Genomic DNA, 13,673 nt, shown 5'->3' on the forward strand with positions numbered 1-13,673 from the left:
AACAGGTGCTCAGAAAAATAATTTTTAAAAAGTCTGTGCAACAGAAATGATAAGCACTACTGCTATTTAACTGCCATCACATTCACTAACCTTACCGTGATGGGGACACTCCCAAGAGGACAGGAGAGACTCCTGACCCTGGCTCATGAGGATCCTCATTCCAGAGACGGTCCTGGTGGCTGCAGCTCCTAATCTCTTCTGCTGGCTTTAACACACGGGGTGCAGAGCCACTGGCTATCCCAGAGGTACAAAGGGACTCACGCTTCCCAAGTAACCAAACTCTGAATGGGTGTGTGTGAGAGAGACAGAGAACAAGAAAGTGGAAAATGGAGGGAAGAACTTGGCTACTTGATGAAGCTCAATCCAGATTATCAGATCAAAAACTAGGACATGATACAACATTAACAAGAACTCTATCAGATCAGGAGACAGGACACCCCCCAGCACTACACACCCTCACCCTTGTCTGGCAACAGTCTGGGCGTGCTGGAGCCTCGGCCTGGGCACCTCATCCCACCAACTCTAACCTGAAAGACCACGCAAGGTTTCTTCTACTAAGCCTCTCCTGTTTCCTCTGATCAACAATGACCTATGGCTCCCCATCCCCGACAGTCCGGCGCATCACACTTTTCATCAGTTTATGGCCAACTTTGGACTTCGTCTTCAAGTCTCATGTTTTAGTTCCACAAGCCCCCCGGAGGAAGCTGTATAGCCCAGTGGTTAAGAACACAAGCCCTGGAGGGCGTTGGCAGGGTTTAGGACCTACTGCCACCACTTGCTAGTTGATTAATCTCTCTGTACCTCGGTCTCCTCGTTGGTCACATGGACATCCTAACAGGCCGTTGTGAAACTGATAACCCGCATGGTGGCCACCTGAGGACTGGCAGCATCGGCCACACCTCAGCTAAATGTCTCCAAGACGTCCTCTCCTGCGGTGCCAGCACCGCTGCACACCCAGGAGCTCAAGTCACAACCCTGGGCGTCATCTGGACTCCTCCCTTCACGCTCCCTTGCACGCCCACTCCACCAGCAAGATCTGCCAGCTCTTCCTCCAAAATCCACAGCCACGTCGGTGTGCTGCCATTACACTCCCCTCAGGCTGGGCCTCTGACACCTCTCACCATCTATACATTGTGCCTCCCCTCTGACCACTATCCCTTTCATTTCCCACAAAGCTGCTCTGGGGAAAGGGTGGCCCTTTAAATGTCAGAATGATCATGTCACTTTCCTATTTACTTCCCACTGTCTGGAGGATGGGGCTTCCCAGGTGGCTCAGCGGTAAAGAATCCACCAGCCAATGTAGGAGACACGGGAGACATGGGTTTAATCCCTGGGTCAGGAAGATCCCCTAGAGCAAACAACCTACTCCAGTGTTCTTGCCTGGGAGGTCCCGTGGACAGAGGAGCCTGGCAGGCCACAGTGCACAGGGTTGCAAAGAATGAGACATGACTGAAAGGTTGGACACACACATGCCTGGAGGACAAGGGCTGCTGAAGCCACGGGCAGAATGAGACTGGGTGTGTGGATGTCTTTGATCTGGGTACCACTAGAAGGCATGAGGAGAGGGGATGACAGAGGATGAGATGACTGGCTGGCATAATCGACTCGATGGATATGAGTTTGAGTAAACTCCGGGAGTTGGTGATGGACAGGGTGGCCTGGCCTGTTGCAGTCCATGGGTTCGCAAACAGTCGGATGCAACTGAGCAACTGAACTGGACTGAACTGTTCCATTGCCCTGGGCTCACCTCCATACTCCTATGCACAGAACCAAACTTCCCTCAGGTTTGAGCCAGGATGGTCTGAAGTCTTCCTGTTACAGAAGCTTAGCTTATGCCCTGTGAGGTGGCACCAGGGAGAGGGGTGCTGCACCAAGAACATAAGCAACACCAGCTCATGGTCAGGCAGCGGGCAGAGAAGAAAGAGGCTTCAGGGGAGAAAGCGCCTCACTCCTGACAGGCTGTGCAAAACACTGGAGAAAAAGGCTGCCTGCACTAACTGGGAAAGCACAAGCCATGCTTATGGACCCGGGAGGAGTCGAGGAAGCATGTAAATAATTGTCACTCCGTAAGGCGGTAGATGGCTGCTGCTCTTAGAGGGATCCATGAAGTAAACAAGATGAAATGAGAACCGGCGATTCGCAGGCAGAGGTGTTGGACAAGAGCGCAGCTCAGAGGTTCTGCCCTCCTTGTCACAATCCCACAGGGCTTCTGTCGATTCCCTGAAAGCCTACACACTTCCTGCCCACACTAATTTTCCCTTCAAGCCTCGCATAGACTCGACGACGCACCCACCCCGAGCTTCATTAGGGACCCTGCCATTACCCATCACCTCTTTACCCTGCTTTCTCGCAGCAAACGACTGGAGTGTCTGCTGGCCTGGCACCCATACCACACCCAGCCCAGCGCCTGCACGTGGCGGTTTGACTCAGGAACAGCTGCGCGCAGAAGGCGAGAGGGCCCTTGACTTTGGACACAGAACCTCCGAGGCCTCCGCAGCAACCCTGAGCACATGTAACCAGCCCTGGGTTTCCAGGACCCCGAGGTGCACGGGTCTGCATCTCTGCGCAGGCGCGGTCTGAGGGGCGACCCGCCCACTTTGCTCCGCCCACGCGGGCGCACAACGCCCGCCCGGGACCGAATCTCTGCGCAGGCGCGCTCTGAGGGGCGGGCCGCCTCGCCAGGCCCCGCCCACTGTACTCCGCCCAAGTGGGCGCGCTCTGCCTGCCCGGGCCCGCATCTCTGCGCAGGCGCGGTCTGAGGGGCGGTCCGCCCCACTCAGGCCGCGCCCACTACGCTCCGCCCAAGCGGGAGCGCGCCGCCCGCCTGCGCCCGGCCTCCTCCCGCTTCTGGCGCCAGGAGTCGCCAGACCCGGTGGGCGTTCGCCCAGCGATTCCGCCTTCCCCTTCGCAAGGCCCGGGCCCCGGGGGACTCACCGCGTCCCCCGGGACCTGCAGATCCTCGGGCCTCCGTCGTCGCCATCGGCCCAGCGCCAGGGTGTCCATGCGACCCCAGGCCCCAAGCGGTCGGGCCTTTCAGCCCCCGATAGCGGCGAGGTGCCGCCCTCCTGGCCCAGCCCCGGCTGCCGAGGCCGCGCCCTCTGCGCTCACGTGCCCCAAGGGAGCCAATAAGGTGCTGGGGGCGGGGTGCCGCCAGGAACTCGCGAGCTCTGGCTGGCGCGGCGACAGGCTGGAGTAGCGGAGGCCAGAACCTGAGGAAATGAGGGGACTTCCTCCCTAGGTCGTTGGTGCTGTCACTTCTCTAGTCACTGTCACCCCCCAAGGTCACTGATTCTGTCACTTCGCCGGTCACCGTCACTGCCCTAGGTCGTTGATTCTGTCACTTCGGTCACTGTGTCGGCCCTGGGGCTCCAGAGAACCTGTTTAGGGTTTCCCCATGATTCGACTTGGGGCCTGTGGTCGAGGGGAGCGCCCGCCTCCCCTCTTGTGATAGGTCGCTGAGCCCCGTCTGCCGTAGCTGGTTGGCTGATAGGTAGCGCAGCGGGCCTATCAGAGGGGAGGAGCGCTGGCGTCTCTGGGAGTTGTAGTTCGTGGGAGTCCATCTCGCTTCCGGGCGGGAGCCACGCTCCGGGGCGTAGTGTCCCCCAGTCAGGTATTGCCCGGTGCACGGTGGCTTCTCGTCCAGAGGCGCTGGGAACACCCCCGGTTCTCTGAAGCCGCAGTTCTGAGCTGCCTGGGCCCTCGGGCCGTGCGGAAAGGGCATGCGAGGTCGTGCTGCCCGCGGCCGTCCTGTGGTGTGGGATTCGGGTCGTGCGTCGTCCCACCCGCGGAACCCTGGGCCTAGCCGCGCCTCCCGCTTCTCAGGGCGCAGAGGCTCAGGAGTCCGCCAGTCTATCCAGGCTGGACCGTGCACCCCGCCGCGGAGCCCCCGCTCGGTTCTGCAGCAAACCGCCGAGCCCGAGATCCTTTCTGCTTAATTAAAGTTGGTATAAGCTAATCCTTTGACAGTGATGGGCTGATGGGTCTGTTGGGGCACGTCTGTCTCTGGGACAGATGTTCTTTCCTGTTTAAAGAGGGATGTGCCCCCAAGGTCCCCCACAGTCGTATGTACTGAGCTCTAACTGACTTTTACTGTTCTGTTAGTTTACTGTGTACAATGCAATGATCTGATATATGTATATACTGCAGAATGATCACTAGAATGAGGTACAGTTAACAAATCCAACACCTCACATAGTTACGTTGTGTGTATGTGTGTGTGTGTGTGTGTGTGCGTGTGTGTGGTATGAATGGTTTAGAACCTACTTTCAAGCGTCTTTCGAATACACACTACAGCAGTGTTAACTATAATCACCTACTGTATATTACAAGCCCAGAACTTAATCACCTTGTAAGGACTATCAGCTGAGTGTGGCACAGATCATGAACTCAAATTGCCAAATTCAGACTCAAATTGAAGAAAGTAGGGAAAACTGCTAGACCATTCAGGTGTGACTTAAATCAAATCCCTTACAATTATACAGTGGAAGTGAGAAATAGATTCAAGGGATTAGATCTGATGGATAGAGTGCCTGATGAACTATGGACAGAGGTTTGTGACATTGCATAGGAGGCAGGGATCAAGACCATCCCCAAGAAAAAGAAATGCAAAAAGGCAAAATGGTTGTCTCTTACACATACCTGTGAAGAGAAGCGAAAGGCAAAGGAGTAGAGGAAAGATATACCCATATGAATGCAGAGTTCCAAAGAATAGCAAAGAGAGATAAGAAAGCCTTCTGTGATCAATGCAAAGAAAGAGAGGAAAACAATGGAATGGGAAAGACTAGAGATCTCTTCAAGAAAATCAGAGATACCAAGGGAACATTTCATGCAAAGATGGGCTCAATAAAGGACAGAAAAGGCATGGACCTAACAGAAGCAGAAGGTATTAAGGAGAGGTGGCAAGAATACACAGAAGAACTGTACAAAAATGATCTTCACGACCCAGATAATCACGATGGTGTGATCACTCACTAGACATTCTGGAATGTGAAGTCAAGTGGGCCTTAGGAAGCATCACTATGAACAAAGCTAGTGGAGGTGATGGAATTCCAGTTGAGCTATTTCAAATCCTGAAAGATGATGTTGTGAAAGTGCTGCACTCAATATGTCAGCAAATTTGGAAAACTTAGCAGTGGCCACAGGACTGGAAAAGGTCAGTTTTCATTCCAATCCCAAAGAAAGGCAATGCCAAAGAATGCTCAAACTACTACACAATTGGTTTCATCTCACACACTAGCAAAGTAATGCCCAAAATTCTCCAAGCAAGGCTTCAACAGTACGTGGATCGTGAACCTCCAGATGTTTAAGCTGGATTTAGAAAAGGAAGAGGAATCAGAGATCAAATAGCCAGCAGCCATTGGATCATCAAAAAAGCAAAAGAGTTCCAGAAAAACATCTACTTCTGCCTTATTGACTATGCCAAAGCCTTTCACTGTGTGGGTCACAATGAAGTGTGGAAAATTCTGAAAGAGATGGAAATACAAGACCACCTGACCTGCCTCTCGAGAAACCTATATGCAGGTCAGGAAGCAAGAGTTAGAACTGGACATAGAACAACAGACTGGTTCCAAATTGGGAAAGGAGTATGTCAAGGCTGTATATTGTCACCCTGCTTATTTAACTTATATGCAGAGTACATCATGAGAAACGCTGTGTTGGAAGAAGCACAAGCTGGAATCAAGATTACCAGGAGAAATATCAATAACCTCAGATATGCAGATAACACCACCCTTATGGCAGAAAGTGAAGAGGAACTAAAAAGCCTCGATGAAAGTGAAAGAGGAGAGTGAAAAAGTTGGCTTAAAGCTCAACATTCAGAAAACTAAGATCATGGCATCTGGTCCCATCACTTCATGGGAAATAGATGGGGAAACAGTGGAAACAGTGTCAGACTTTATTTTGGGAGGGGGGCTCCAAAATCACTGCAGATGGTGACTGCAGCCATGAAATTAAAAGATGCTTACTCCTTGGAAGGAAAGTTATGACCAACCTAGACAGCATATTCAAAAGCAGAGACATTACTATGCCAACAAAGGTCCGTCTAGTCAAGGCTACGGTTTTTCCTGTGGTCATGTACAGATGTGAGAGTTGGACTGTGAAGAAGGCTGAGTGCCGAAGAATTGATGCCTTTAAACTGCGGTGTTGGAGAATGCCGGGGTCCAGCCCCGGTGGATCCAGGGAATTCAAAGGGTGGACGGCGTCGGTGAGGAAAACTTATTTATTTATTAATATAGAAATATAAGATTAGATTTGGAAGAAATAGTGTAGTAGGAAAATTAAGTGGAGAAAGAGGGCTGAAGAACTTGGATTACGTGGAAGACCAATAAAATTCCAGACAAGGAATTTGCACCATCTACGTTGGGCCACCGGCGCTCGCTTGAATATCTAAGGGTGCCTCACCTTAGGCTCCCTTTCGCGCGGGTCTGAACAGCCAGGGCAAGTAAGTAGACTTGGCGAGCCTCCGCGCCCCAAATGGGAATTCAGCCTGAAGTTAAAGTAAACAGGAAAAAAAGAGAGAGCGACACGGGGGAAACCAGTCCAGTGACTGGCTCCGTCCTCTATTGTTCAGAAGGCCTTTTATACTTTTGATAAAAGATGGAGATCAATGGGTAACACAAAGTTATGCAGCGTTAGCAGTCCAGACTCTTATCAAAACCAGGCTTTTCTCTCTGCATACCTAATTGCATACACAAGTCTTAGGTGATTTACATCATCTTCCAGCCAAAAGGGCCAATTAACATTTTACAGCCTTTTTTCTGATAAGGGTTTGTCAACCAGAAGACTTATTTGTGTTGATCTTCCCAAGGTCTGGTGCCATTCTCAGCAAGCACTAAATAAAGTTACATTCTTACACAGCAAGGACACAGAGGAGTGCAGTGATATATAACAAAGAGAAGTAATTAACTCAAAAGTCTAGTGTTGCCAACATCAAAACTACTATATATCTTTTTCCATATCCCGTTTACATTGATTAACATCTTCCCAGGTGCCTAAAAGATAAAGAATATGGAGGACTGGCAGCAGCCATTGAGTCAACAGTGAAAACCCTCTACCAATATAATTTTTAACTGTTTAGAAAAGGCTCTGTATCTTTAAGATGCTTTTAAGCTTTGTGCCTGTCACAGTTGGGGGCTGTAAGCAATTCACAAGCTGTAAGAGGTCAGGGGAACCTGTTAGGCAAGCTAGAGAGCTATCAGAGGGAGTTTAACTGAAACATCCCTTTCAAATGCAGAAGACTAAAGCCCTGATTTGACTTTTTCCAGAGAATATCAGAACAGTGGAAAAGCAGGCAGATTTTGGTTTTTTGTTGGGGTACATGCTCAGGAAATTCCAGGGGGCCCCTGAAGTCTGATCATGCCTTGCGTATGTCAGCTTCCTTCCTCATGACCTTGTCACGGGCGGGATTCCTCATGCTGGCTCCCGGCAGGAGAAGACTCTTGAGAGTCCCTTGGACTGCAAGGAGATCAGCCCTGGGATTTCTTTGGAAGGAATGATGCTAAAGCTGAAACTCCAGTACTTTGGCCACCTCATGCGAAGAGTTGACTCATTGGAAAAGACCCTGATGCTGGGAGGAATTGGGGGCAGGAGGAGAAGGGGACGACAGAGGATGAGATGGTTGGATGGCATCACCGACTCGATGGACGTGAGTCTGAGTGAACTCCGGGAGTTGGTGATGAACAGGAAGGCCTGGCGTGCTGCGATTCATGGGGTCGCAAAGAGTCGGACACGACTGAGCGACTGAACTGACTGACTGACTGAAGTTTAGGAAGCTGTTTTGTTACAATGACCCATCCTTATCTATTGTGGTGAAATGCATGAAGCCCTACTCAGCTGGGCTACTTGCTACATGATATTCAGCGGATTAAATAGCTAATTACCTCAGTTTTCTTGTTTACAAAAGAGCATGGGCTTCTCTGGTAGCTGAGTCGGTAAAGGATCTGCCTGCAGTGCAGGAGACCGAGGTTTGATCCCTGGGTTGGGAAGATCCCCTGGAGAAGGAAATCCCATGGGCAGAGAAGCCTGGTGGGCTGTCGTCCATGAAGTTGCAAAGAGCTGCGCACAACTGAGCCACCAACACTTTCACTTTCACATGGTATTGGGAGGATTAAATGAGGTACTTACATAAAGTACTTAGAAAAGTGACTGATACAAACTAAATACTCAATAGTACTGGTAATATTTCTAGGACTACTAGTTAATCCTGTATCAAAATCCGTTGGGACCTTCCAGTGACAAGGTAATTAAGTTCTGGGCTTGTAATATACAGCATGGTGATTATATAGTTAACAGTGCTGTGTTATATGTTTGAAAGATGCTTAAGAGTAGGTTTTAAAACATCTCACACCACACACACACAATGTAACTATATGAGGTGCTGGATGTGTTAACATATCTTATTCTAGCAATCCTTTTTGCAGTATACATGTATACCAGATCATTGCATTGTACACAGTAAACTAAGAGAACAATAAATGTCCACTAGAGCTCAGTAAATATGAGTGTGGGGGACCTTGGGGCCAGATGTGGTTTTGGAATTCAAAATTTTTTGGATTCTGTTTGAAAGGGCAGTATATATACAACAAGAAACCTTCAGTGGGGTCTGGAACCACATATAATCAAAGACAGTATTTCTGTAGCAAAAATGTGTGAATAGACACAAATATTACCCAGAAATGGGATATATAAAGGCTATAAATAGTCTCAGTCTCGGTTCAAATGAGCTTGCTCCAAACACAGGGCTTGCCTTGTGGCTCAGCTGGTAAAGAATCTGACTGCAATGGAAACCTGTGTTCGATCCCTGGATTGGGAAGATCCCCTGGAGAAGGAAAAGGCTACCCACTCCAGTATTCTGGCCTGGAGAATTCCATGGAGTGTATAGTCCATGGGGTCGCAAGGAGTTGGACACGACTAAGCGACTTTCACTTCACTTTCACTTAGGGAAAAACTTGTAAGTCTTAGAATGTTTTGCATTTCAGAATTGAAAATAAAGTACTATTGTAGACCTATATTCGGAGAAGGCAATGGCACCCCACCCCAGTACTCTTGCCTGGAAAATCCCATGGACGGAGGAGCCTGGTAGGCTGCAGTCCATGGGGTCGCTAAGAGTCAGACATAACTGAGCGACTTTACTTTCACTTTTCACTTTCATGCATTGGAGAAGGAAATGGCAACCCACTCCAGTGTTCTTGCCTGGAGAATCCCAGGGACGGGGGAGCCTGGCGGGCTGCTGTCTATGGGGCCGCACAGAGTCGGACACGACTGACGCGACTCAGCAGCAGCAGCAGCACACCTATATCACTACCTCTACTTTCAAAGCTTTGTATGTGTCTTGCAGTTGAGATTAAATGACCTGCTTGGTCGTTCAGTTTCGGTTTCACTGCTCTTTGCACCTAGGGCTGCTTTTTCAGATGCTTGATCCAAACATTGGCTAATAGGGGCACAAAAGCTTAGTCCCTGAGGAAGGAACAGGTGGTCTCCTTGACCAAATTCTAGTCAGGCTTCTCTGAATCCTCTTACCAACTAGGCTGTGACCTTCAGGCTCCCAGGTTCACCCTCACGTTTTCCAATTTCGGCACAAATTCTGCTGAGTCAACTTAGCCAGAAGCCCTCGCCCCTGGTCTCTGATCACCCTTGGTCTCTAATGGGGCTCTTCATCCTCCACCGTCCCCCAGGGGATGTCTGATTGTGGTGCTCTGCATTCAGCAAGAATCCTGCTAGGTTAACTTAGCCAGAACCTCCCCTTATACACGATGTTTCCTCTTAGAAATGTGTCTATCCACGGACTCCACTCTCCCTACCATGCTCCTTGGCTATAAATTCCCCCTTTCCCTTGTATTCAGAGTTGAGCCCGCTCTCTCTGCGCTCACAAAATTCCATTTCAGTAGTCCCTATGCCCGCCCCAGTGGTCCCCCTGCATTAAGGCCGCCTGGTTCCTTAACAAGCGTCATGATTCTTCCCTCCTTTAATACACCTGGTATATCTGGAACGACACAGTCTAGTGAAGCATACTGCCAAACGTTGGCCGTTTGGGCACCAACCACAAGGTGTGTACTAAACCTCTCCTGTTATTTACCTAATATATTTAAATTCTTGTATCTTCAAAGTTAAGACTTTAAAAATATAAAGTATCTAAAAAGCGATAGTTTGACGTATTCACTATTCTAATGTATTATACACAATAACAGAATAAAACAGGAGAAAGCTTCATGACATTGGATTCTTGCATATGATGCCAGAAACAGTCAATAAAAGGAAAATTAGGTAAATTGAACTATATAAAAATGTAAAACTTTTGTGAAAAGATGCTATTAGCACAGTGAAAGGCAACCCACAAAATGGAGTAAGTATTTGCAGATTATATATTTGATAAGGAGTTAATATCCAGAACACATAAACAACAGACGACATGATTTAAAAAAGGACAAAGTACTGGAATAGACATTTCTTCAAAGGTAATATACAAACGGTCATGAGAAGATGCTCAACATCACTAATCATTAGGGAACATGCACAGCAAAACCACAATGAGATACCTCCTCATATCCATTAGGAGGGCTGTTAAAAAACTAATAAGCGCTGGCTAGAATGCGGAGAAATTGGGGCCGTTGTGTGTTACAGAAGAGGATGTAAAATGATGCGGACACTGTTAAAAATAGTGTGGTATTTCCTTAAAAAGCTAAAGATAAAATTACCGCATCCTGCAATTCCATTTCTGAGCATCCACACTGAATAGTGGAGAGCAGGGAGCAGCAGCCTTCACAGCGGCCACGGGGTGGAGGCGAGCCGGGCGTCCACAGGTGGGTGAAGGGACGAGCAAATGCGGTCCATCCACGCAAGGGAATCTTATCCAGTCTTCAAAGAAAGGAAATTCCAGCACCGGTTACAACATGAGTGAACCCTAAGGACATTATGCAAAATGAAATAAGCGGGTCACAAAAGGCCAAGTGCAAAAGAATTCTACTCCTGTCAAGTAGTGGAGTAGTCAGACTCACAGAGACGGACGTGGTGGCTTCTGGGGACCAGGGGAGGGAGATAAAGAGTTTAACTGGGGCAGAGTTTCAGTTCAGTTCAGTCGCTCAGTCGTGTCTAACTCTTTGCAACCCCATGGACTGCAGCACCCCAGGCTTCCCTGTCCTCCACTATCTCCCGGAGTTTGCTCAAACTCATGTCCATCGAGTCGGTGATGCCATCCAACCATCTTATCCTCTGTCATCCCTTTCTCCTCCTGCCTTCAATCTTTCCCACCATCAGGATCTTTTCCAATGAATCATCTGTTCAGTTTATGCATGTGTGTGTGTGTGTGTGTGTGTCTGAGTGTCTGTGTGTGTATTTGCCAGTTCATGGCAAATAGAAGGGGAAAAAGTGGAAGCAGTGACAGATATTCTTTTCTTGGGCTGCAAAATCACTGTGGATGTTGATTGCAGCCATGAAATTAAAAGATGCTTGGTCCTTGGAAGGAAAGCTATAACAAACCTAGACAGTGGGTTAAAAGGCAGAGACATCACTTTGCCGAAAAATGTCCATCTAGTCAAAGCTATGGTTTTTCCAGTAGTCATATATGGATGTGAGAGTTGGACCGTAAAGAAGGCTGAAGAGAAGTGGAAGTCGCTCAGTTATGTCCGACTCTTTGCAACCTCATGGACTATATAGTCCATGGAATTCTCCAGGCCATAATACTGGAGTGGGTAACTTTTCCCTTCCAGGGGATCTTCCCAACCCAGCGATGCAACCCAGGTCTCCTGCATTGCAGGCTGATTCTTTACCAGATGAGCCACAAGGGAAGCAAAGAAGGCTGAGTGCCAATGAATTGATGCTTTTGAATTGCGGTGCTGGAAAAGACTCTTCAGGGTCTCTTGAACACCAAGGAGATAAAACCAGTCAATCCTAAAGGAAATCAACCCTGAATATCCATTGGAAGGACTGATGCTCAAGCTGAAGCTCTAATACTTTGGCCACATGATGCAAAGAACCGACTCATTGGAGAAGACCCTGATGGTGGGAAAGATTGAAGGTGGGAGGAGAAGGGGTGACAGAGGATAAGATGGTTGGATGGCATCACCAACTCAATGGACATGAATCTGAGCAAATTCTGGGAGATAGCGGAGGACAGAGGAGCCTGGTGTGCTGCAGTTTATGAGGTCACAAAGAGTCAGACATGACTTAGTGATTGAACAATAACAACTGTGTGTGTGTGTGTGTGTGTGTGTGTGTGTGTGTGTGTGTACTGTCCCTTATGTAGTGGGGCACTCCAAGTTTACTGTGAGACCCTGTAGAGTGCCCAGCAGGATGTGTGGTACTTGGCACATTTGCAGTTCACCGTGGCTGGTGTGAGGAACCTCTAGTCTTTCCTAGCTAAGCGCTGGATCATTTGGAGTCCAGGAAGATTCTGGAAAGGTTCTGTCTGCTTAACTAGTGAGGTGTGCTGAGAAGAGTGTTCACAGCCTCAGTCTCCTCATCTATAAAATGGGAGTAAAGCCTCTCAGGGACGTCAGGGCTTCGTGGAGTAGCTGTGGGTTGCCTTTGATAGCATGCTCTTTACAGTCTTCTAATGGGTGGGAGGTTGTGTGCACACATACATGTCTTGTGTGTCTGTGTATGTCTTGTGAGAAGGGGGTGAGAAAGTTTTGATTCACCTGTTGCAAAGTCATTGCTTCTACTTTTCCACTGACTTAGCCTTTCTCCTTTAAATCTTTAATGACGTCTGTAAAAAATAATACTGCGGTGGGTTGCCATTTCCTTCTCCAGGGCATCTTCCCAACCCAGGGATCAAGCCCATGTCTCCTGCACTGGCAGGTGGATTCTTTCCCGCTCAGCTACCAGGGACCAGGGAAGCCCCTCTTTTACGTATTGATAGCCAGAAGCACAGAGCCTGGCACATAGGAAGTATTTAATAAATGCTCTTTCCTTTCTCCTTGCCCTCTTATTTTAAAAAAAGTTCCCAGCACTTCCTTGGGCACTAGTATAGATTATTGACTATTTCATTCCTTTGAAATTCACAATTTCTTTAGCTATTCTGTGACAATGCTGTTTATCATCTTTGCCTGGAAACGCGTCTCCCTAAACGGCAATAGCTCTCCTTATTTTCCGGAGCTTGAAGAAACCATCCGCTGCCAAGAGAAGCTAAGCGCCCCACCCCCCCCTCAACCACGCCATCTGCCTGGCTCCAGTCCCCCAGGGCACTCGTCCCTGGGGAGCGAGCGTCTTTCTTTTCCGTCCAGTGATGATCTCTGTGTCCTCCCGGAGGGCTGGCCTCCCCGGGGCGAAGCCTGGCCTGCAGTCGCGCTCGGGGAGTCCCCGCCCACCGGTCGCTAACCATCTTTAGTGGTCACTCCTGCACCCTTGATTGGCTGTCACCCTCGCAGCAACGCTGCGGATTTCCCTGGTGGCTCAGACCGTAAAGCGTCTGCCTACAATGCGGGAGACCCAGGTTCCATCCCTGGGTCGGGAAGATGCTCTGGAGAAGGAAATGGCAACCCACTCCAGCACTCTTGCCTGGAAAATCCCAAGGATGGAGGAGCGTGGTAGGCTACAGCCCATGGGGTCGCAAAGAGTCGGACACGACTGAGCGACTTCACTTTCGCAGCAACGCTGCAGGTCTGTCTTCAGGTTCGGATAAAGAAAGAGCCGTCAGCCTCAGAGACGCGGCGGCACAAGGTTGAAGGGCGGGCCTGAAC

General features: G+C 49.1%; 1 protein-coding gene across 1 annotated transcript in view; it reads right to left on the reverse strand.

The window, feature by feature from the left end:
- The window catches only part of C23H10orf143 (chromosome 23 C10orf143 homolog), a 28,112-nt gene extending 25,006 nt beyond the window's left edge, over positions 1 to 3,106 (reverse strand). Inside the window, exon 1 of the mRNA XM_052661123.1 lies at positions 2,935 to 3,106. Within this exon, the coding sequence (XP_052517083.1) occupies positions 2,935 to 3,003 (69 nt within the window). The 5' untranslated portion in view covers positions 3,004 to 3,106. The remainder of the gene's footprint in view (positions 1 to 2,934) is intronic.
- Positions 3,107 to 13,673: the final 10,567 nt, after the last annotated feature.

Source organism: Budorcas taxicolor, chromosome 23 (genome assembly GCF_023091745.1).
Source record: "Budorcas taxicolor isolate Tak-1 chromosome 23, Takin1.1, whole genome shotgun sequence".
Classification (NCBI taxonomy): Eukaryota; Metazoa; Chordata; class Mammalia; order Artiodactyla; family Bovidae; genus Budorcas; species Budorcas taxicolor.